The sequence below is a fragment of the Sturnira hondurensis genome, unplaced genomic scaffold (assembly GCF_014824575.4).
Source record: "Sturnira hondurensis isolate 20B ecotype Veracruz unplaced genomic scaffold, ASM1482457v3 Scaffold0007217, whole genome shotgun sequence".
In the NCBI taxonomy this organism is placed as follows: Eukaryota; Metazoa; Chordata; class Mammalia; order Chiroptera; family Phyllostomidae; genus Sturnira; species Sturnira hondurensis.
The window spans coordinates 3,432,719-3,458,447 of NW_028079848.1; the positions used below are offsets into that span (position 1 = coordinate 3,432,719).

General features: G+C 51.9%; 1 protein-coding gene across 5 annotated transcripts in view; it reads right to left on the reverse strand.

Annotated features, from left to right (window-relative positions):
- PTBP2 (polypyrimidine tract binding protein 2) overlaps positions 1-23,141 on the reverse strand; it is a 47,880-nt gene extending 24,739 nt beyond the window's left edge. For all 5 annotated transcript variants that reach the window (XM_037051365.1, XM_037051364.1, XM_037051363.1 and 2 more), the window contains exons 1-3: positions 23,031-23,141; positions 21,865-21,895; positions 6,239-6,314 (exon numbers count right to left, since the gene is read on the reverse strand). In XM_037051365.1, coding sequence (XP_036907260.1) covers positions 6,239-6,314; positions 21,865-21,895; positions 23,031-23,038 — 115 coding nt within the window. In that variant the 5' untranslated portion in view covers positions 23,039-23,141. The remainder of the gene's footprint in view (positions 1-6,238; positions 6,315-21,864; positions 21,896-23,030) is intronic.
- Between the last annotated feature and the right edge of the window lie 2,588 nt (positions 23,142-25,729).

Here is a 25,729-nt window from a genome sequence, read left to right on the forward strand (position 1 = left end):
CTCAGCCTCCGCAAAGCCCTTTGCTCAGGAAGCAGAGTCTGCTCGTAAATCCAAAACCAACAGTGTAAAAGTGTTTCTGGGGGAGCACTCCTCTTGCCCACTCAGAAGCAGCTCTCTGCCTCATTTGTAAGCGAACGCTCACCTCCGGCCCCAGCCCAGCTCTCTCCCCGGGCCACCTGGACCCTGCACCAGCCTTGAAGCCCAGCGCTCACAGGGAGGGAGGGTGGCACGGAGACCTGGGGGGACCTGTTCAGCGAGCACCCCCCACCAAGCCTCTCTGCTCTCACCGCGCCTCCCACGCCTCGTGAGCCACCTGCCCTCTTCCCCAGCCCACCGGACGCCCACTCTGAACCCCCTCCCACTCGGAACGGCCCCAAATGGCCGAGTTCCCTGGGCGCCTTTGGTTCCAAGCTCCTTCCTACCTTTACTCACCTCAGCACCTTCTCATTTAATCTGTAAAACGCATTATTTTAGTCCCACTCATCTACTTTTAAGTGCACGCCAATCTATTGGGTACTTTTCAAAAACTTCATACTACATCCGTCCATGGAAAGCAGACGATTTAACAAGACACAAGTACATTTTCATTCTCCACACCTCGCAGACTCAAGCACTTATAAAAGTTTTGGGAACCTCCTTCACAAGTACGAGAGGGACAGGCAAAGCGGGTTCCGACCAGGCGGCTGCGGCCGTCAGGCTACCACACGGCTGTACGGAACCTGGCTGCAAGGAAACGCCCTGAGCTGAGAGGAGTGAAGGCTCACTCTTTGCATCCCCATTCGGGGAAACGGAAGTCTCAAAGCGGCACCCAGAAACCCAGGAACCCAGAGATGGCGCCCCTGCCCCTCTGCCAGCGCCTGGCTAGCCCCACACGTGGTGCACGAGGCTCCCGGTGAGATGCGCCTGCAGCGCCGCGTCCCAGGGCCACAGAGCCTGGCTGCCAGGGCGCCTGCCGCACGGCTGGACGGACAGCGGCTCCCTCCGAGGGAGGCTCTCGTTCCCACTGTGCACAGAGCCCCCCAATGTTCAAACTGGGACAACGCTCTGGGGCGCTCTCAGAGCACCCAGCAAAATGAAAGGGCACCGCATCCCAACTGTCCACATGGAAACATTCAAGTGGCGTCTCAGAGTCCTGAGTAACGTGCCAGAATTTAGGGGACGATTTCAGGTTTTTGTAAGGAAAACACCACACTTGCAGTGACAATAAACCCTGCTATCAGGAAACAGTGGCATGGAGCACTGGCAGAGACACGCGCACCGCAGTGGAGGGCTGTCCGTTTCCACCGCTCTGAAGGACCGACCGGGGACCACCCCGGGCCTCCGCCCTCCTGCCCGACAGTTACAGGGGGCTTTCAGCCAGGTACAGTCCCAGTGCTAGCTGGAGCCAGCTGCACTTTGAAATGTCTTCCTTTTATTTCTGAAGGAACTAATTTATTACAGTTAGTCTTAATGTACACTGAATTATCAGATATTTACCCAAGACAGTTTCTAGCAACATTAACTTTTCTCACTCCTAAAGTTAATTTTTCCTCGAAGGAAACAGTGGGGAGCAAACAGACTTCCAGGCGGGGGCGGGGCGTCAAGACGGACGCCACCGGACACCGGCGTCCAGTCAGGTCGCTCAGAAGAGCCTTTCTGGGTGCAGCACGGGACCCTGCTCTGTGTCTGCTGGCCGTGAACGTGTCCCCGCAGCAATGTCTGGAGGAGTCCTGTTTTCAGACACCTGAACGACAGAAGTACGGTTTTCCAGGGAAGCACAGTCACTAGCGTTAATGGTTTGCTACGTTCCCGTAAGGGCAGTATTCGGGCGGGGCCTGTGGGAACACGCACAGACTCACCTTTCTACGTCAGGAAAAAATTACAACTGGACATTTCCCCTCCGCACACCAAGGCAAACTCAGCTGAATGCATGTACGTTTCTTACACTAAAACAAGGCTTCGAGGGAGACCTCTACCCATCAGCACAGAGACCGGGCCCTTCTTCGGTTATCCACTAAGTACGTCAACCGTCACTCCTAAAGAGACTTTTAAAAAGCAATTCAGTTACAGATTATGCTTTCTTTTTAACAAAAGCTATCTCCATTTCCACTTCTTCCCTTTGCTTACGGATCGGTATCACCCACCAAACCAGTGACCCTAACAAAACTCCTACTATTTCTCCCAAACCAGTCTACTTCCAAGTAACTCACATGTCCTGATTTCTTGACACATTGTTTCCTCCATATTCTGAGACCCCAAAACTCAGGGAGTCGCCATACCTATCTCAGTTACTGTGCTCCTAAAACTGTGCTCCCTATCCCTCCCACCCCTAAAAAATGTAAATGGAACACAAATCTTTTCCCAAACGTACCTCTGGTCAGGTCCCAGCTCCCGAGTACACGGACTGAACCCTGTGTTACCTAGACAACCGCCTACAGGTCCCACTTCCAGTCCCTGCCCTGCTGCGCCCAACAATCGGGTCTGTCTTGCTAGCCAGGGCTTGCCAACCGACACGGAGCACGTCCATCCCCACACGACACCCTGCTGTCCTCCTTCTCATTAATGGCCCACAGCCACCCGCAGCCGCGCTGTGGTTTCCCACACCAGAAATCACCGGCTCTCTAACTTCCCAGGGACAGAAGGATGCGACAGGCACTCTTTGGCGCCTGCCCGACTCCGGGGCCTCCCACCCCCATCGCTGCCCTCCAGCCGCGGGGACAGCTGCAGCCACTCCGTGTCCCCGCTGACAGCATGGTCACAGCCCAACTCTGGCCTGTCTGCAGCAGTGCCGCTCGGCGGATGGAGCCCGTGTGTCCCGGGCAGCCGGCTGTCTCTGCATGTGCCGGCGGCCACGTGGCTTCTACTGCCAGTGTTCCAAGACCAGGCTGCTCTCACCGCTGGACGTGGGAGACTTCTTTGCCCGTGGGAGGGAGTGCAAGCCCTCCGTCAGACACGTGTGCGATGCCCCCGCACCCTGCTTCCCCAGAGTCTCGCCAGTGTCCTCGGAGAAGTTTTGCTTTCGGTCTGTAAAGGGCTGGTGCTTTTTCTGTGTGCCCTCTCTGAAGAAATCTTCATTTACCCCAAGGCTGGAAATACATTCTATAATTTGTCTTGCTTAAAGGCTTGACACATTCAGTTTTCAGGGTTGGGTATGCACCATCCCGTTCTTGGTGCAGTGTGTAGAGGAAGGCTTGAGTTTCTTATCTTCTTATCTGCGTATCGAACTGCTCCAACACCACTTGTTAAAAAGACTTCTCTTTCCCATTTTGTGACCAGAGCACCGTTTTCAGATTGGCTGTAGCTATTCTAGGGCTTTCTTTCATGTGCACATACATTTTAGAATCAAGTCATCATTTTCAATTCAAAAGCCTGTTTGGCCTGACTGACTGATGTAGACTCAACCCCACACCGATCCGGAGAGTGGCAATCTCAGCACGCTGCGCCTTCTACTCACGAACACGCCTATTTTTTTGTCCCCAATGTCTCACTGCATCGGCTCTTAATTATTGGTGTAGATACTGTGCACGTTGTTACATTTATCTCTTGAACTGCGGTATTTCTGTAAGTGGATGTTTGAACTTCGTTTTCCAGTATTTTGCTAATAACATCAGGAAAACTTTGGTTTTGTATGTTGAACTTGTTCCCTGTAACTACCCTAAATTTACGACTAGTTCAATCATTCTGTAAACCTCTCTGGATTTCGCATTTTAAAAACTATGTTGACTATGAAAGATAGTTTTACTTCTTCCCTTCTGATCTCTCTGCTTATTTTTTTGCCCTCAAGATAAGCAAAAAGCTAAAAACGTTGTGAAAACAAGCACCCTTGCTCCCCTCCTCCCACTCCTAACAGAGCACTTGGTCGGCAGCATCGCTGCACTCAGAGGGGAGTCTGTCGTGGGCTCAAGGCAGGCCTCGCCGACCAGAGCACCTTTCTCTCGCTGGTGTTCTGAGATCTCCATCATGAACAGATGCTGTGTTGTTGCCAATTTTTCCATCCTCTAGTCTATTATTGTGACAAACAGTTCCCTTTGAACGCTGACTCTCGCAACTCTGAGCAGGCCCCAGTCAGTCACCGTGGAGCGCCTGTTCTGGAACGCTGTGTGATGTGCTCGCCTCCTGAAGGTCGTCTGCGTTTATGTTCACAAAACCCACTAACGTGAGGTCGCGATTTCCTGCCTGTTAGGCGCTGCCACTCGTAGGGGCTTCTCGAGTTAGTTGGGGGTACAGCATCCCCCTCCTCCTTTTTCTAAAAAAAGCACATTCAAGATGCTCACTACTGCTTACTTTGAAGTTCCATAAAAACTCAACAGTGGAACCACCTACGCCTCCGTGGAGACATCTGTTAAGCTTCCGTTTTACAGGACATACAGAGCTGACTTGCACCTACACAGAATGACCGGTTGTCAGTTCTGGTCGCTCAGATCCCTAAGGGGAGGATCTGCCTGCTTCGCCTCGTTTGTTCAGCCGTCGGCATCACCACTGCTGATAATATTGCCTGTGTTCCTCCTACTCTGTGTGGAATCTGTCGTGATAGCTCCACTTTCGTTCCCGATACTGGTAGGTTATGTTTCATTTCTAAATATTCAAACCTTTTTTCTAGTACGGGTATTTTCTAACACAGGTAGATAGGTTATCTGTTACAGGTATAGACAGACCTATTTTCCCCTCATGCACTTCTTGAGCTGCATCCAAGGATTTTTTTTTTAAGTTTTAAATTTTTTTTTAAGATTTTATTTACTTTTCTTTAGAAGGGAAGGGAAGGAGAGAGGGAGAGAAATATCAATGTATGGTTGCCTCTGGTGCATCCCCTGTTGGGAACTGGCCTGCAACCTAGGAATGTGCCCTGACTGGGAATCAAACCGCGATCGTGTGGTTCACAGGCCCGCGCTCAATCCACTGAGCTACACCAGCCAGGTGCATCCAATGAATTTTGATATTTTGATTTTCATTTTAATTCCATCAGAAATATACCTATTTAATTAAATCTTCTTTGATTCATGTGTCATTCAGAGTTGCATTGTTCAACTTTTAAATATGGGTAATTTCCCTAGCTTTCTTACCGCTTTTAATTTCTACTATGTTCCACTACAATTAGATAGTACATGAGCGTTCAACCACTGGAAACTTAGTGGGCATCGCCGCAGGTCCTCACTCAGGGCCTACCTCCCATGTGTACTCACAACCTCCCATGTGTACTTGGAAGCACACACCTCATGCACACACTCAGCTTCGAGTCACCAGGACGGCCCTGGAAGAGCACTTCGTTCTCCCTGTGACTGGCCGAACCACCAGGAACCACACCAGTATGAACGCCAGGTCTACGGCAGGCCGGCCTCGGAGACGGTGCGGCTCAGGCCCCGAACCCTGAGAGGAAGCGAGCACCGCAGTGAGGGACTCCCGACTGTGTCGCGGATGGAGGCCTCGCCTGCGACCCTGCCCGGCACGGTGGGGCCCACCTCTGTGTACCAGCAGCGGCCCCGGGAGGGCTCCGCACCCCCAGGTTTTCATGGTCCTTTTTACTGCCCAACCCACTGGTTCTTCAAGCAAGTAATTCAGGGAAGATGTGCAAAAAAAAAAGGAACTTTGGTTTCCAGTAGAAAAACATAAAATGCAGGGTTACAAGGCAAACTAAGTCAGCCACCATCACCACCAGATTAAACTTCCAGTCAGCCATAAAATTAAGGTTTAAAAATTAGTCTATGTTTGTTTACAGATACAACCACCAAAATTCTTTCAGACATATACAATCTTTTACAAAGAAGATTATGAAGACTATGAAGATTAAATAAATCTTAAATTTCCAAGTAGATAACAAAAAAATTAATTCAAAGAAGTAAAATATTGTTACAACAAAGAAAAAAAGTTGAAAGCATAGAATAAAGACAACTATGTAGTTGAAATTTTAGGTTTTATTTACAGTTTGGGCTTTAGGTTTTTGAACTAGAGAATTAAAAGTACTCGATGATACACAAACACAAAAGCTAAAAACAAAAGTATTGAAAGGGTGAGTGGGGGAATTTGTAACATGGAAGGAAACAAATTAAGTTTCTGTGATTTACAAGCAGTAAGTTACCTGCCCGTAAGTCAGCATCTTCCTGCTTTTTCCCTGGACACAGGTGTGCTCTAGTCCAAGTTCCTTTAAACTGCATCAACCACGGGCATTTCAAACAGAGGTTGCCCCGGGACAACCCACTACACCTTAGCAGCTGCTCCGCACAGTGGCAGACGACGACAGACGGTTAGGGAGAGTGGGACTTACCTGTGACCACCATGCTGCTCATGTTAGAGTTCGGACTACTGAGGACACTACCTGAGAGTAGTTCGTCAGATCCTCTCTATAAAAACAAAAACATGAGACATCTTTAAGTTCAAAAACATTACTCTGAACGCCTGTCACTTATCCGTAAATTTGCATACAGGCGCTGACCACGTGTCAGGTGTTCCTCCCCTGAGAACAGCGAGAACTGTAGCCCCCAGCATACACGTGACTCGAGACAGGCTCGCACACCTCCCCAGGAGGCCCGCATCTCCCCCGCCCCGCCCAGCCGGCAGTGGGGGCACGACTGGCCCCCACAGGCGGACACTCTGGGAACCCACATCACTTTCTCATGCTGCGCCTACGGCCACGGCAAGCGGGGCCTGTGCACACGCACGCCCTGTGCGCCGCCAACCCCACAGCCCTCGGTGAGTCCGGACGACAAGGGGCTCCAGAAGAAGAGGAATTGGTGCTGGGGACCCGCCCCGCTGACGTGCCTCACCGTCACCGCGGGTGCTCAGGGACGCACTGGGGTGGCTAGAACACTGAGAGCAAAAGGGGTGAAATCTACAGAAGACACCGCTTTGTGCCCATATAAGCAGAGACTGAATCATGTCTTTAAAGCCTTTAGAGAAAAGGTCACAAATTACTACGGTTTCAGAAATGCAGTTGTTCAAACTAGCCAATGTTATTTTAACTATTTTAAAAATGTATTTACAAAAAAAGTGACATTACTATAAAATAGCTAAATCAAACGTTTTGCCTCTTTTAAGGAGGTATATATTTACATACAGGGATATTAATATTTAAAACCACTAAATCAACACAAGCTGATTTAAACCACAAGTACAAAGAAGTTGAATGTAACCATTAAAATAAAAAAAAAAGTATAAAGATATTTTACCAAAACATTTCAGAAAGTCCCAAGCAACAGAAATGAACCGCAGGCGTTGCTGTTTTTTGTTCCAACTCAAGTCGTAACACCAAAACGGTGAACACACGCGCCCCCAGCGCTCAGAGAGGAGCAGGCAGGCAGAAGGGGAAACAGCCTGTGGCGCCCGGGGAACGCGGGGTGCGGGCACCGTGTCTGGCCTGCCACCCGGGTGCACAAAGAGCCAGTGTGGCAGTCTGACTCCATAGGCAGGGGAACGCGAGAGGACACTGGTGGGACCCTGCGAGCAATCCGAGCCCTCAGACCCGCCCCAGACCCACTGGAGGGAGGCCGGGGGCGGACCCAGAGGACCACAGCCCTCCACATGCCTCTGATGCATCTGAACTTGGAGGACCTGTGAGAGGCAGTGCAGGTCCGTCGACAACAGTTCTCACTAGTTCTCTGTAATTTTAGAGCAGTTTCAGGTTCCCAAGGAAACTGGAATAGACGTCCCATGAGCCCCTCACCCCCACTCATGCATGGCCTCCTGTCATCAATCCCCCAATGGAGTGGTGTGTTCATCATGAACTTGAGCCAGCACTGACACACCAGTCACCCCACATCCACGGTTCTTGCCAGGGCTCACTCCAGACGTGCACCAGTGGTCTGAGGACACACCTGACGACACACACCTACTGTCACACTTAAGTTCCTTCACCCCCCAAAACCTCCGCTCTGTTTCCACGCCCCCAACCCGGGCAACCTGACCTTCCACTGTCCCTATGGCTCCGCCTTTTCCAGAGTGCCGCACAGCTACCGTCCTATACTCTACGACCTCCTCAGACCGGCTTGTCTCAGTAAATTGCACTTAGGTTCCCCCCACGCCTCTCATGGCCTGACAGCTCAGTGTTTTAATGCTGAGAAACTCTCCACTGTCTGGACACACCAGTGTATGTGTCCGCCCACTCGTCGGGGGTCATCTCCACCCCTTCCAGGGCTTGGCAACCTGCACAAAGTCCCGGCGTGCGGACTCCACGTGCACATGGGTTCTCAACACTCTCAGTCAACAGCGAGGGGCACACTGGATGCCCGGGTCCGCTCCGTTTTGTAAGAACTGCACGACTTCCCACTCCCGCCAGGAATGTTGGGGAGCGCCTGTGGCTCTGCTGCCGCGCCAGCTGTTCCAGCCGCCACCGTCCCGGCTGTGGCCCGGGCTGTGGCCACTGAGAGGTCCTGCAATGGGATCACGTCCTCAGTCTAACCTACTGTTCCGAGGACACGTAGTGAGGAAAATCGTCACGTGCGCTCACCTGCCATCTGCCTACCTTCTCTCGTGAGAGGTCTGTTAAGGCCTTTGGCCCACTTTTTAAAGCAACTGTTTTCGTATCGTCGACTTTTAAGAGTTCTTTTTCAGTTATGTCCCAGTCTGGCTTGCCTTCTCATTTTCTCGATTTTGTCTTTCACATAGAAGAACTTGTTGACTTTAACTATATCCACTTCTCAATTATTTCCGTCGCAGACCGGATCTTTGGTGTTGCATTTAAGAAGCGTCATCACGTCCAAGGCTGTGTGGCCTGTCTCCTGCGCTCCCTTCTAGGAGGTGTCCAGCTGCACTTCACACATCCAGGTCTACGATGCAGCTGGAGGGACTGTGCTGTGGCGGCCCCCTGGACGCTCTCCCAAGCGTGTGGACGTCCAGACGCTCCGGCACCAGCGGTGAAGACACTGTCTCTGCTCCACTGTGCTGCCTTGCTCCGTCTGCAGACACGCTACCAATGCTGATGGCGGCCCGTCCTGGGCTCACTGTTCTGTTCCGACGGACCTCCACATCTGCGCCTTCCCCGCGATGACACGGTGTCAATCACAGAAGCTTCACAGAAGCTGGGTGGCACCAGTCCTCCCGCTTTGTGCGTCTCCTCTGTGCACCCTGCCGGCTGCCCCGGGTCTCTGGCCTGCACAGAATCTTCCGAATCCCTGTCGGCAGCCGTGAAATACGGGGCTGCAATCCTGACTGGGGACGCACTGATTCCAGAGACGGAGCTGGAAGGACTGGCCTCCCGACAGCGCTGCTGAGCCGTCCTACCGGTGAACACAAGGGCCCCTCCGTCTACTGGGTCCCTGGTTCCACTCACCAGAGTTCTGCAGTTCTCCCTTCTGTACCTCGAACGTACTCTGCGAAGGTTCACACCTCAGCATTTCAACACTGTGGGCCTGACGTACTTGTTTTTAATTCAGCTGAATTTGTCCACCGTTGGTGTAAAGCGCAGCAGGTGACCTTCGTGTACTGACCCTGTGTCCTGCAACTGCATGGCACGTGCTTGCTGGTTTCAGGGCGTTTTCTGCCACTTTTGACTCTGCAGCCTCTCGGAGTCTGTGAGTGACGGTCTGACACCCTCCCATTCGGTACGTACACCCAGCACTGCACTGGCAGAAACCCCCAGGACGACGCGGGAGAGCAGCGGGGTGCAGTGAGGGGACATGCTTGCGGGCACCTGGTCTTAGTGACAGGGCACCGGGTTCCCGGCACCAACAGTTTTTCTGATGTTCTTTATCAAGTTGCGGACATTCCCCTCTACTCCTAGTTTACAGGGAGTCTTTATCATAAACGGGTGCTGGGTTCTGTCAAACGCCTTTTCTCCTTCTAGTGATACAATCAGGCGAATCTTCATTTTTAGTCCGCTGACGTGATGGAGTAACCCGGTTTCCTCTGCTTTTCTGACAAGTGCGGCACTAGGCAGAGGAAGAACACGGGCTCTGCAGTGCAGCCTCCGCCAGCTGGTAGCTGGGAAATCACTGGACTACTCTCAGCCTCCACTCCCTCGTGTGCAAGGCAGGGATAACACCTCCGTTGGGGTCCTGGGGTTAAACGTGGCAGCACAGGCGTCCTTAGAGACACCGTGGGTTCCATTCTAGACCACCGCAGATGATGGGTATGGTAATAAAATGCGTCACACCAGTTTTTTTGAGTCTCCAGTGCAAACCAGTTCTGACTATACTACTGCGGTCTATCAAGTGTGCATTAGCAGTAGGACTAATAATACAACGTACATACCTTAATAAGAAACACTACTGCAGCCCTGGATGCTGTGGCTCAGTGGACTGAGTGCCAGCCTGCAAGCTGAAGGGTCCCTGGTTCGATCCCCAGTCAGGGCACACACCTGGGTTGCAGGGCAGGTCCCCAGTAGGGGTGTGTGAGAGGCAGCCACACATTGATGTTTCTCTCCCTCTCTTTCTCCCGCCCTTCCCCTCTCTAGACACAAATAAATAAAACCTTTAAACAAATACTTTATTGCTAACAAATGCTAGCCACCACCTGAACCCTCAGCGAGCAGACGCGTGCCAAGTCCTGCCTCAGTACTGACAACTGCGGGCAGGTCAGCAGGCGGCTGCCGAGGCCAGGGTGGCGGTGACTACTTCCTGAAACGAGACAATGCTGTTGGCCGCATGGACCACTAGCTCTCTCACCTGAGCACCAAGAGGCAGCTGTGCGGCTGACCCACCTAATTTCATCACTGTCCTGTGTCAGGGACCACGGGGCCCTGGGAGAGAGCGAGCAATGGAAGGGCAGCTGGTAGTGGAGCAGTCAGAACACACTCGGTCTCCTGGATGACACAGCCATCTCACGGGGGCGCCGTCTGCGGCACCCCAGAACAACACAAAGTCACACCGAAAATCCCCTCAATCGCAGGTCTCCACCACAGGCACAGCTCTGATCAGGGACAAGTCAGAAAGAGACGCCCAGCGTGCCGATGCCGCCGAAACAGGGGCTGCCCCGGACTTCCCTCCGTAAGCAGCTGGGGCTCCGCGAGGCGCAGTGGTGGCACACACTCGCGTGCGGTGTGGCGGCACTCACGGGAACGTGCCGAGTGCCACCCCCGTGCGGGGCCACGTGCACCTGCCGACCACGTGCGAGCACGGGCGCTCGCTGCCAGCCGCCACCTGCATTCTCAGACGCTCCGACTCCTCCAGTTCCCAACAGGCTCCCCCATGGCCCTGGGGAGCAGATTGGGGAGCCCGAGGCCCGGCCGGTGGACGTGCTGCACACACTGTGGCCTGGCCGCTCCCGCCCGCCAGCCATGCCTTCGGCAGGGAGCAAGGTCTTACCAGTTCTTTCGGGAATTTTGTATCTGTGGCCTTTCTCCCTCCCTCAAATGATTTCACACCTGCTGCTCAAAGAATAAGTTTAACAGCCTTCATAACGGAGTCAGAAGAATGCCAAGTTACTTATAATTGTGAGACATTTCCCCAAAATTACTGAATGTATTTTTAATAAATTATATTGTTTTATAAAAAAGCGATTATGTCTGGCTTGTCAGTAAAAAGCCGAGCAGCCCCATGCCCTGAAGCCAGGACTCTGCCCCACCGGTGACCCCGACACGTCCGCGGCAGCCGACGGAGCGATCTCACCCAGGACATCGCCGCCCTGCTGCCCGACCTGAGGCAGGAGTGAAACGCGTGACTCGATGCTACGGTGACTGATGGCTGTTCTGCAGCACTGGCTGCTGTCACAGATTAAGTCCGTGTCACTTAAAGTTGGAATCACGATCTCCAAGTATGTATTTTTTATTCAATCCGTCAAAGATAAATGTCTACTGATCTTAAATTCAATCGAGAAAAGAAATTAAGCGCTAAGATGGGCATTGCTGTCCCTGAGGAAATCTGTCCTGTGTGTGATGGCAATGATCACTTCACACACGCAATGAGGACAGCATTCGTGTGGGAGACGTGATCTGCTGGTCGCATCACTCAGAGACGTGCTTCGCACAATGGCACCATTAACATGCCATTGGCACTCGCTCCAGTGACGGAACCTGTTTTCCTTCTTTGGGTCATTAAGTGTTCTGGTCGCCAGGGACGGGCCCCGGGGCCACTGGGGAGCCGAGCCGGGACTGTGGATGGAGCTGCCGCAGGCGTCCTCCCCCCCCCCCCCNCGGGCCCCCCCCCCCCCCCCCCCCCCCCCCCCCCCGAGAGGAGGGCCCGGGCCGCAGCGGTCCCACCGCCCAGGACCGCTAGGCTCTCGGGGAGGCGGGAAGGTGTGCGCTCCCGGGTGGGGCAGGTGCCGCGTGGCCCCGAGCGGCAGTGCACTCGGCAGTGCGTGCCACCAGCTGAAACCTGGCAATGTGCTGAGGAGGACCCGTAAAACCAGGGCTCGTTTTTGTAAACAAGACAGCAGAGCAGACGAGCTTCCGGTGGGATTTACCAGAGGAAAAAGGGGAGTCAGCCACGCGCCACCGGACCACACAAATGTAAAGCCAGGGCGCGTGAAGCCCGACTGGAGCGGGGGGCCCCGCGTGGGGCTGCCCGACCCCTCCCTTCCACAGCAGGGCCTCGTGCCCACGTGGAAGGACAGTGAGGCTGGGTCTTCCCGTGGCTCCGTGCTCCGCACTCTGGGGCAGCAGCTCACTCGGCCTTCACCCTAAAATGTATACACATGTAAAGTAAAAAAAAAGAGAGCGTGGCAAAGTTTCATTTCACTGGTTTTCTCTAAGAACAGAAAGCCGATGAAATAAAACAGGATCCCCACGTAATACACAAACAAAAATGGTAATTTTCTCATGGACTACAGACAACTAAAAAAAAAAAAAAAACCCCACCCACGAAACTTAAAAAAACTTTAAAGGAAAATACCTTTATGATCTAAATATACAAGAACTTTTAAAAGTAAAACACAAGAAAATCAACCATAAAAAATCCTGATAAATTCCACAGAGTGGCCACAAAATTGCTATGGAAGACAGTTGTCCCACCAACAGACAGGGACTTAGAGACCACAAAGAGACACTGGTTCCCAGCAATCGCCACACAGAGGGACACGAGGGAAACTGAAGTGGCAGGCAGAGGGGAGGGACGCGGCGCTTTAACTAGGATGGCAAAAGGAACTTGTGGCTGTATGAGAACTCTGTACGTAAAAACCAATGGCTTTTGCTCATTCAAGACAGCATTAAAACGCGACAGAACAAGCTACAAACTAGAAGATATTAGCCACACAAGTAACAGAAGCAGTAACTATATTACATAAAAAACTACCAAATCAGTTTAATTCAAAATTTCCTTAGGCAGAGATATAAATAGGTATTTCAAAGGATTTCACAAAAAGAAACACTGATCACCATAAATATGTTGGGGGGGAATGTAACAATTAATAATTAGGGAAAGACAAGACACTACGCACCAGATTGGCAAGATTTTAGAACTTTAACACGTAACCAAGAGCGGATAAGGATTTCGCGCTCGCCCTGGCTGGTGTAGCTCAGTGGATTGAGCACAGGCCTGCGAACCAGAGGATCGCGGTTCAATTCCCAGTCAGGGCACATGCCTGGGTTGCAGGCTGGTTCCCTGCAGGCCAACTCCCAGCAGGGGATGCACGAAAGGCAACCATACATTGATGTTTCTCTCCCTCTCTCCTTCCTCTCTAAAGATAAATAAATAAGTAAATAAAATCTTTTAATTAAAAAAAAAAAAGGATTTCAAACAGCAAGAACTCCTGTGCACTACAGGTTACACAATAAACTCAAATATGCTGGAAAACGATCTAGTACTACCCTGTAAAGTTTAACATAACTCCTTGGAAAAATATCTCTAAAACTCTTGCACACACACCAAGAAATAAGTACAAAAATGTTTAGAGCAGCATTATTCTTAAAGTCAAAAATTTTAAACAACCTAAGATCCACCAACAGAGAGACAAATCAGGCTATTTTTACACAGTATGACACAGCAATGAGTATTCTACAACTACATACAAAAATACGGCTAATTATTTAAAATATGACTGAATTAAAACAAGTCACAAAAAATGATATGGGCATATTTTCATAAAATTCAAAACACATGTGCTGATGGATGTTAACTAAACTTTTGTTAATCACATGCATATATGTGTATATGTACACGATTAACATATATACTTAAATCGCTGTACACCTGAAACTGTTATAAGTCAATTATACCTTAAAAAAGGAAAGGAGAACTCTAAAAGTTAAAACTCATTGCCAAAGGTATCGACTGATCTTTCTTAAATCTTGAGTGCATTTTTAAACAATAAATTCAAGATACAATATAAAGTAGAAAGTAGTAAGATAAAAACAGAAATCAGTGAATTATAAAACAAAAGTCATCTGCTTTTTTAAAAAAACAAGCAAAATAAGGTCTTTGAAAGGAGAAATAAAAATTAAAATATTCAATATTAGTAATAAAAAAGTCTAAAATGCTACATTATTTCTGAGAAATCTGAAACTAAATAAAACATAATTCTTAGGCAGGGACTAGAGAACTAAGCGCACCAGACCCTTTGGGAGAAACTGAACTATCTGTCGAAGCGGCGTCCCTCTTGCCCACTCGCGCAGACTCTGTGCGAAGGAAAATCGACACATACAGTGCTGAGTAGTTAGGGTACAATTACTGGTGACTTATTTTCCTTTTTGTCCAAACCATTTCGTTTTCTGCATTAAGCATTTTTTTCTTTTTACAATTAGAGAAAATGTCAAGGAGTAGGGGAAAATTTCTTCAAAGAAATGTTATAGTTTTATGCCTCTGAACTCAAGTACTGCCATATTATTTTATTCATAATGCAAACACAACATTCCCCCAATTAACTTGAAATTTTAGTGCAATTATAAATCAAAACCCACAGAGTCTTCGAGAAACTTGGCCAACCGGCCTTAAATCAAACACAGTGCACAGCAGAGACGACCCAGAAATGGCGTGGGGACAAGCCACGAGGTCCCCGCTATACCTCGGTGCCAAGGCTGGCTGTGAGGCCACACCACACGCAGGCGCGGGGCGCTGGGACGGGGACGGACGGCGAAAACAGAGTCCCGCACACACGTGGAGACCGGGCAGCTGACACCGCAGATCCGTGGAAAAACAGGAACCACTCAAACGGCCCGGTACTTCACGTGTTAGCGTAAGGGGAAAGTCGTTACACCTGGACCCCACACTACGGAAGACCTCAGTTCCAAACAGACTGAGGCCTGAAATGTGAAAGCCAAAATTTAAACTCTCAAAATAAAACCCACAAGACTATAAAACCTTCAGGTAAAGAAGTATTTCTTAAAACTGAAACATAAATGTGATAGTCAAACTCCCAACTTCTGTTCATCGATGTCAAACAGCCACAGAGAGGAAGGCGTCACACGCAGCACGTGTAACTCAGTATCCACAACGTGTAAAAACGCTAGGGACTGGTAAGAAAAAGGCACAACTACATCAAAAAGAAAATGGAGACACTATGAACACGCACTTAACAGAGAAGAAACACGAACGGACAATTAAGAAAATGTACCAGTGATACTCAGGGCGTTCAAAGGACCACCAAATGCCACACACACCCCCCTCCCGATGCGTGCACACCACTGATCGTTGGAGGGGACACGCGGAGCAGGATCCCCACCATGCTGAGGGGACACCCACTGGCACGCCACTCCGGGAGACGACACGCCGATGCCCCGTCCACCTGAACAAAGACACGACCCGCGGTCCGACGACTCTGCTTCTAGAGAAACACAAGGTCCGTCGCTCACTTGGAGGACTCGCGAGAATGCACACTGCAACTTGGGACAGCAAAGAAACGAGCCCCAACTCGTATTTTTCAGCAGGGGAAGGGTGGCGTCATGCAATTGATGGCAAGGAACGTGAATGAATTAGAGCTACATATAAACTTAGGTTAAGAAACAATTACTGAACAAAGAGCAAATTACAGAAGACAACACAGCATGGCAGCACATACGTACTGTTTAAGCCTGTAAAACAAAACCCAGTATCGCTTAAGGTAAATACATACATGTATGAATTCGTGCAGTGGCAGAACAGTCCACAGGGGAAGCCAGCACCCAGTCCCAGGGAGCGCCCACGTGGGGTGGGAGGTGGGGAGGAAACAGAAGCCGGCAGGGCGTTGGGCACTGCGTATGCGCGCGCCCCTCGTGACCACAGTGGGGGGCAGTGTTACTTCCACAGGGGGGCCAAACCCTAATTACAGACGCTTGGAGAGCCCTCCACCGCGCACCTCTGACACCAGCCAACCGAGCTCACCGTGGGTCCGGTTCTTTCTGGTGTTATTTTCCACCAACTTCTTTTGGGTCACACCAGTTCAATTTCAATCACTCCACCCTCGGTTACCTTAGAAGTCATGCATTCTATCCCTATTTTTACTGTGTTCATCCTCACAATTTTAAAATGGAAGTTTTTGACTCGCTTTGGACCTAAAAGTTTCTACCCTCCAGAAGGGTACTATCCAAAGGAAATGTAACACGAGCGACACATGGAATCTTATAAATTTTCTAGTGGCCGTACTTCTTCTGAAAGTTAAAAAGGAATGGTGATATAAAGAATGTATTTTATTTAACCCAAACATTATCATTTCAAAGTGCAATGAACACGCACAAGTTCCATTTCCAATGCCAGCTCCCAGGAGCCCACACCATGTCCCAGCCACAGCTCGTTGGGAGCAGATCCAGGAGCTGGTGCTGGGGAACGCGCACGGCGGCGGTTGTGGGGGGGACAGCACAGCTCAGCACGGCCCAGGCTCCAGCCCCTCCGCCCGCTCACAGGCTGTGACAGCTGACCGGCGGCTGCCACCATTCCCTTGCGTGTTCGGGAACCACAGGCCGCTCAGGCCTCCCGGTTTCCCAGTGACCCTGCCACCCCACCCCTCAGGCCCAGCCTCCTCTCCCCAGTTCCTGCCCTTCTTGCTGGGGCACAGCCTCGGAACTTCCCCTAGTGGGTGTGTTATAACTGTCCTCAGCGGGGGCGGGGAGGGAGGGTCGGTGGCATCTGAGTACGCCATTACTCTGCTCTTCTCCTTCAGCGTAACTTGGCTGTCATGGTGACAGGTGGACGGCTATTCGCACTCGCACTGTGCAGACGCCGCCCTCACCTGGATGGCCACGTGGCCACAGCAGCGCTCCGCCTTCCCAGTCCCCCCTCCCTGTTAGGCAGCCCGAGCTTCCTCGGGCCACGTGAAGGACCCGCTCCGTGTCTTTGGCGTTCTGCTTCCCCGACGCCCGTCTGGATTCCCTGTGCCTCATAAACCTCAGGATTCGTGACTCATCAATTGTGGAAAATTATCGGTCTTCAGCTTCTTCCAAGTTTGTGTCCCTACAATCTTCAACTTTTCGTTCTGGAACTCTAATTAGATAGTCGTTGGAATTCGTCTTCCTCCGTATCTTTTAACCTTTCTGTTTTCATCTCTTTACTGGTCTGGGCTAAATTCCGAGTAATTTTTATTTTTTAGTTCACTAAGTCTCTCTTTCGTGCTGACTAATTATTTTTAACCTGAAATCTAGGCTGTCTTAAAAATTTATTTATCATATTAGACCTGTATTAAAGTTCTCCTCCTAAATCAGAGTTACAGGTTAAACAACCATAACAACGACCACCATCATCATTTGAGAACTTATGTGCCACCCCATGCAGAATATTTTTACAGGTTATTTGATCTTCAAAGTAACTATTGAGGTAGTTCCTAGTAGGCTCATTTAAAAATTTGTACTGGCACTGGATTGAGTGTGGGCCTGCAGACCAAAGGGTTAACGGTTCGATTCCCATTCAAGCACATGCCTGGGTCGTGGGCCAGGTCCCTGGTAGGGGGCATGAGAGGCAACCACACATTGCTGTGTGTCTCCCTCTCTTTCTCCCTCCCTTCCCCTCTCTCTAAAAATAAATAAAATAAAATAAAAAATTGTTTTGTGTTGGCCTGAAAGTTCGTTTGTTTTTTCCGTAAGACGGCTCTAGCAGTGCTCAGTTGTCTTAACTTCATTCAGAACAGTTCTGGTGGGCTGTACTGTGACAACTGTCCCATCAGCATGACTTTAAAAAAAAATGGACATTTTTGCACAGCCGTTTTAATATTGAAGATGGAAGGAAGTACACAACACATTTCTGGCATGTTATGCTTTACTATTTTATGAAAGATAAAAACGCAAAAAAAAGATTTCTGGGGAATATGGGAAAGGTGCTATAACTGATCAAATGTGTCGACAGTGGTTTGCAGAGTTCTTGGTACTACTGATACCTTGGCCAATTCTTCGCTGTGGGCTGTCTATGCATTGGAAGATGTTTAGCTGCACCCCTGGCCTCCACCCACTAGAAGCCAATAGTGGGAGACAGCCGACACACTCCAAGTATCCCCATCAAGAAAGCTATTGGTGAAAATTAAAAATGTGTCTCTCATCTTGTGGAAAAAACTACACGGACATATTGGCCAACTGAGTAAAACTGAAACTCGGGCTAGGTCCTCGATGTTACAGAGGCTAAACGGAGTCTGTTGATGCCAGATGACCTACTCTTAACATGACAAGACCTCCACTGACCAACATGCTCAGCCAACATCAACATTCCCATCTACGTTCAGTTTTAACACCGCATTTCTAGTGCTTGAGCTGGAAGTGAACTTGAAGACACACGTCTCTGTGGCGTCCTTCAAGAACACTGATGGACGGATGGGTGTGCGTTGAGCAGAGACCATGCTGGGCACAAACGAGGCGAGAAAACGCCACTGCAGTTCACGCTCTCTGGGAAAACCTCACTCGCGTGCCCACACACACAGAAACGAACACCACAGGCCAGGCAATGGGGCCACACCACCACGGGCAGCGCGCGAGGACCAACAGACCGCTGCGCGGAGACCACCCCTCCGTGAGCAAATGTGAGAGGGCCAGACGGTGACGCCCCAAAGAGGACAGGGAAGGGCTGGAACCTGCATGTGGTGTGGGGCAGCGTGGGGGGGGGGGGNGCTGCACCCCTGGCCTCCACCCACTAGAAGCCAATAGTGGGAGACAGCCGACACACTCCAAGTATCCCCATCAAGAAAGCTATTGGTGAAAATTAAAAATGTGTCTCTCATCTTGTGGAAAAAACTACACGGACATATTGGCCAACTGAGTAAAACTGAAACTCGGGCTAGGTCCTCGATGTTACAGAGGCTAAACGGAGTCTGTTGATGCCAGATGACCTACTCTTAACATGACAAGACCTCCACTGACCAACATGCTCAGCCAACATCAACATTCCCATCTACGTTCAGTTTTAACACCGCATTTCTAGTGCTTGAGCTGGAAGTGAACTTGAAGACACACGTCTCTGTGGCGTCCTTCAAAAACACTGATGGACGGATGGGTGTGCGTTGAGCAGAGACCATGCTGGGCACAAACGAGGCGAGAAAACGCCACTGCAGTTCACACTCTCTGGGAAAACCTCACTCGCGTGCCCACACACACAGAAACGAACACCACAGGCCAGGCAATGGGGCCACACCACCACGGGCAGCGCGCAAGGACCAACAGACCGCTGCGCGGAGACCACCCCTCCATGAGCAAATGTGAGAGGGCCAGACGGTGACGCCCCAAAGAGGACAGGGAAGGGCTGGAACCTGCATGTGGTGTGGGGCAGCGTGGGGGGGGGGGGCACAGCTGTGTGCAAGGCACAAGCGCTCTGGAAACCAGTCTGCAGCTTCTTCGAAAGTCAGACAGGTCTCTGCACCAGGCCGTTCCCCGAGAGCAACGACAGCAAATGCTCCCACAGACCCGCACGGGGAACTTCACAAGGCGTTACTCACAGCGGCCCCACGCTAGACACGTCCCCAACACCCATCAAGGGCTGGACAAGTGCGCACATGGCCGTGGGCCCAGCCCAAATCACGCCACAGTGCCACACAAAAAAGGAACGGACCACTGGTACACAACCCAGGGGAACCCGAAAGGCATGCTGAGTGCAATAAACCACACCAGAAACAGGGTACCTGCTGTACAAGTCCATTTATTTAGAATCCTGAGACCTGCAAACCAATCTGCCGGCAGAGTGTGCAAATCAGCAGTTGCTTTGGGAGAGCAAGGCAAACGGGAGATGCTACAGAAGGCAAAACAGCACCTTGGGGGGTGATGGGTGCTCCTCATCCCGATTTCAGAAACAGCTGCACGGTGTGTACACATGTCAAGATGTACAATCTTTAAATACGTGTAGCTTCCACCATGTGTCTCAACACAGCCATTTTTTTAAGGTGAGGCAAGAGGCAGGCCAACACACGGCAAGAATCCATGTGCGTAAATGAACGAGGATGTTTCTGTGTGTGGTAACACACAAGCTAGTACTTTAAGGAAAAATGCACCAGGAATACTTTAACATAATTACCTGTACCCAAGAAACAGGACTGGGAATGAGTGAAATACTTTGCACACTGAACTTTTTTTCACCAGGAGCATTACTTTTATTTTTTAAAAATTGATGAAAGCTTAAGTACTTGTACAGAGATCTGACGCCAAAGCACAAGTTCTTAACCACTGTCCTAGAAAATCAGACAAAACATAACTTTACTCATTCACACTTTTATTTGAACAATGACCAAAAACATGGTTAGCAATTATTTTTATACCCTTTTCTAATATTTTCCCCTCAAACTGCTAATACAGAAAACTGGTGTGACTGACGAACCTTCGCTGACACCCACCAGGCACCTCCAGCACCCCGGCTCCTCCCTGTGGGTCTGGTCCCCTCCTCCCACCCGTGAGGCAGCGGATGGCTCAGGCTCAGTCCCATGTTCTCTCACGGGATCCACTCCCAGAGGGCAGTCCGGACAGTGACTGCAGAGTCCACGTCGCACACTCCCGAGTTATTCCCCACTTCAAATCTCCTGCTATCCCAACTCAGACAGTATCCCTGCAGAGGAATATGCCTTCCCCCCAAGGAGCTTATTACTTTACCCCCAACCTGCAGAACGTGAACTTCATGAAAAAGCCTACATATTAAAGCACAGACAAGTGTTCAGCACTCTGTACGGCAGAAGGCAAGAAATAAAAAAACCTAAGGTACCTCCAAAAGTACCCTGAAGACCCCAACACTGTCAGAGAAGAAACTTAGAAATTCTGGAAGCATCACTGCACTAAGCGCACAGACTCGGGGCTCCAAGGGGACGGCGTCACTGCAGCCACCAAGTGTCTGAGCCCCGTGAGTCTCGCTTTGTCCGCCAGCGCTGCCCTGGACGCGGGTGTCCAGCTCCCCAGGCCTCCTGCCTGGGCCCTGCGCTCAGGCCGGGATGGCGCACACAGGCTCGGACCGCTGTGCTCCCACTGGCGGGAACCCCAAGACAGAGCAGGGCCTGCCAAGCACAGCGGAAAAACCTGGCAAGGGTCGAGGGCCCTGCATGGGAGAAGCCACACACGTTGGGAACAGAGTCCCTATTCTGGGTGAGGAAAGGGCCCGGCGCCGGTGGGGGTCACCTTCCTGTGCCCCTCGCTCGGCCTTCAGCGGGACCTGGGATCCGGCTCTTCGCTGACAGCATCTCAGGCCAAGCCAGGCAAAGGGGGGAACCCAGGTGGCGGCACTGCGCCTGTGCAGTTTTATTCCCCCCACGGTGTGTAACCATCGTGCCCGCACGCTCTGCGCATCCTTGTTTTCCCTCACAAATTTGGGCAAAAAAAAAGTGCGCAAAAAAAGGTACCCTGCAAATACCAAGTGATAAAACCCCGTGAGTCAGGCGGGCGCACTGGGCTGGCCGCCTGCACACGCCTGTCCGACTGGAGAGTGGGGCCTCGGTTCTTCTCCCAGAAGCCGCGCGGGGAGGCACTTTCAGGGCCCGAAGGCCACTGACAACTCCTGTATGTCGCCTCAGCCCAGAGCATCGTCTTTTCAGGTCACAAACTACAGGATCCCACTTCAAAACGGGAAACCTTAGACAGCTGGGTTTTGTTAGTTGCATTAGTTTAAAAAAAAAACTCACTGACAACGTCCGTTAATTGGGCTGACAAATTCCACAGTCATTTCCTACCTTGACGCCAACTGCGACCTCTGTGACGATTCTGGGGAGAGAAAAGAAGAGCGGGTTCAGCCCCTGGTTCCTCTCGCCCTCCCCACGCGTCTGTCCCACTGCCACGGGCTGTCCCGAGGCAGACGGCACGTGCTGCCCGGGGCAACGAACGAGCGACTGAACGAACGGGCCGCCTGGGCCGGCAGGCCCGGGGCCCGCACACTGGAATCCGGGCTCGGGGCCGGGACGCGCCTGCTCCGGGCCCATGGGCGCGCCACTTCCCGAGAAGCCACTCGGAGTTGGGCCCCGCACTTTCACGCGCTCCGCACTTAGTTATCGCGGGATCAGCGCGGACTCCGCGCGCGGCGCCCGGGGTCTCGCGGCGCCCTCGGAGGGGCTGACAAAGGCGCTTTGTCAGGGGCAGCGTCTCTCCACCCCCACCCGGCCGGGAGGGCGCGCGGCCCGGCGGTTGACTTCCACGCGCTCGGGGGAGGGGCGGGGGGACGGGCCGCTCGTGGCCCCGGTCGTCCCGGGGCCGTTTTTGTTCGCCCAGAAACGGGTCAAAGTGGCTCCGGCGCCGGCCCTGCGCGGCGGGCGTGCTCCCGTGTCGCCGAGTCCGCGTGACGGGGCCGCGCGCACACGCCCGGGGCGGCGGGGCTCACTGTGGGCCCCGGAGCCGGCCCCGCGAGTCCCGGGCCCACCTAACGGCCTTCCGCCGCCGCCCCCAGCCGGACTCCGGCGACAACAAAGGAGGTGACACCGCCGCCCCTCCCCCGCCCGGCGGCCCCACTCGCTTCCGCGGAGCTCCCGCAACGCGGGCCGGGCGGTGAGGCCGGCGAGGCCGCGAGAAACACGGGACGCGGGACGTGGGCCTCCCCGGCCCCCGGCTTCCCCCAGCCCCGCGCGGTCCCCGGCCCAGCGCCCAGGTTACCGGCCGAGGTGGCTCGGGGTCCAAGGCCGGCGCGGCGCTCGGCTCCACCTAGCCCGGCCCCGGGGGCCGCCACTCCCCGGTCCCCGGCCCATCCCGTGCGTCCCCCCGAGCGGCCCGGGCGACGGGGGGTGTGTGCGAGGGGGCGGCGGGGACCGCCGCGGGGCCCGCCAGCGGCCGCCAGGGTCGTCCCCAGACCGGACCCGGTCCGACCGCGGGGCGACCCCCTCCTAGCCTCCCGAGCCGGCCGGTCACCTACCCGTCCATTGCCGAACCGGACAAAGCCTCGTCCCGGGGACCGAGCCGCGCACCAGCCAGAACACACACGAGCGGCGACAAAATGGCGGCCAGGGCGCGACGGAAATGGCCGAGGGAGCGGTGCGCGCGGGCCGCGCGGCGGAAACAGCCGAAGCGCCGCGCGGAGGGGAGGGGGCGGGGACCGCGGGGCGGCCCCTGTGCCCCGCCCGCCCGGCCCGGGAACGCCGGCTTCGCAGCCCTGCTAGTCCGGTGCGGCGTGGCCCTGGGGGACCTTCCCTGTCCCCAGACGCGGGACCTCTGGGCCCCGGACCCGCCCAGGGGCAGCCTGCGGACAACTCACGGCCGCGGGCACCGATCTCTGCGCCGGGGGAACGTGGCTCCCGCCTCCCTGGTGGACGGCTAGGGGGACACCTGACGGAAATGTCCCCAGAGCCTGGTTGAGAGAGAGCGCAGGTGGGCCCTGTGTCCCAGGGCCGGGAGTAAAGATGCCCCAAGGGTGCGACCCGCCTTCGGGGGTGGGGTGCCCGCGGGTCATCACTGCGGCTTACGGGGGGGAAGGGCGGCTCCGTGAACCGGACGGACGGCCCCGTTTCTGTCCCACAGGCTCCCTCGTAATGGCAGCAGCATTTGGGACGTTTTCCTGTAACGTATGTTTAGCGGAGGCTCAACCGAGTTTGGACAGGCGGCCACTTTGGAAAACTTGCTCAGTGGGGCCTGCTTGGCCAGTGCCTTTTCCTCTGCCTTCACCCCCGGCCTGGGCGCACAGCGCACAAACGCACGTCTGGTTCTGAGAAATGAGAAATAGTCCCTCTATCTCCCCGCTTACTCCCCACGCCCACTCTGGGTTTCCCTTCTCCCCCTTCACGCAAACCCTTTACCCCGTGCCCATGGAATTTCACTCCACTAAGTAGTAGTTTCTGTGTCATTCATTCAGTTGTATTACTTTCAGTGGAACAGACCTGAAAGAGATTCTTGTCTAAATACTTTTTATAAAACTCTTCAAAGCACTTCAAATTTTAAATTCTGAATTTGCCTCAGAGACTGCCAAGTCTACAAAAAACACCGTTTCTTACAATGCCTTCCTTTTGCCTCAGCAGTGACTTACGATACAGAAAGGACCCCTATCCGTGCCATTAATAATCACTTTCCACATATCCATGGTGTTGTACATGTATTTTTACTCAACAATTAAATATGTAATTGTTGAGTAAACAATTACAGGAACCCCAGCGTCATTCTTGGCATTCCCCACATTGATGCAAACAATATTGATTGATTGCCTCTTGTTCCCTCTGGGCAAAAGCAAACTGTTCCGGGAGGGGTAAGCCTGTCCTTAGGCGGCGAAAGGAATTACAGTACTCACAAAACCACGTTATTCTTTTTTTTTCCTTTTTAAATAAAGTACAACACTACAAACAATAGTCAATATGCTTGCTTATTCCCACCCATCACTTTCTAGAAAAAAGTTAAGGTTATTTACAAGTGAAGACACATACAGTACAAGATGAAATAAAGTGAAATAAGGAATAAAAGAAGCACAGACCAGCCAGGAATGAGACTGATGCAGCAAAGTGTCTCGAAAAGGCGTGTTCATTAAAGACTGGACTTGGACTTGAGCTGCCTCCTTTCGTGGCTGTGCGGCATTAGGCCCGCTCCCTAACCCCCGCCAAGAGAAAGTTTCTGTTACTGAAAGAGAAGGTGGTTCAAAATTGGGCCTTCGTTCCAGATGTTTGTGAGGTCGGAGGGCCTTGCTGTGTGTACGGCCCCTCCCCAGTACGTACAGAGCTCTATCATCATCCTTATTATTTTTATTAGCTCGTATCATCCCCTTGAAAAGGAAGTGGTGGCAAATTGGGCTCTTGGATTTTTAACAGCCAACCATATTCATATAAATACATCTATACAGAGATTTTCTCAAAGGTTAAACATGGCACTAAAGTAATTAGATTGGCTGGTATCTACCGGTATAAATCTGGGAAAATGTCATGGATAAATTTCCAAATCCCCATCCAAGTCTACATCGTATGATTTTTATGAGTTAACTGTGGGCCGGATTATTAATCTCAACATTAGCAGATGGCCAACCTTTGTGATATATGACAAGACTGTATTAGTGTTTATGGATTCCTAACAAAATAAGGCAATAAAAACCGAAGTGCCTGCGCAGTATTATTTTCGCACACATATCTTTATGAGCATAATGACTTTCTGCGTGGTAAATGTTTTGACCTTTTACAGAGATTTACACTCAGGCAAACGAAGATGAATTCTAAATTTCAGTGTATGAGAAGCCAAAATGAGGATATTGGTACAGTAAAAACAGGAAGTAGGATGTGCTCTTCTGACACCCAGGCTTCCGAGCCCCACCTCACAGCAGCGTATAGCTCTGCGTCTGTCTCTGTTGAACCTTCTCGTGTGCAGTTTCTTCTTATGAGAGGAGGGCATGATAATAAGACTGATTAGGTCGTTTTTTGAGACGTATTTGAATAAGTAATTTAAATTCAAAACAGAGAAATCCAACAGGTATAAAAGTTGATACAAAATGCCGGGGAAGCGCAAATAGAGACCAAAGTAGATGTAGTGGTTGCCTACACCTGGAAGTGGGGGTGGGAAATAACAGGGCGTGGACACGAAGCTTCTAGGCTGACGGGCCCGTGCTCAGACCAGCTGGTGGTGATGGTTGTACGGGACACTGAGGTT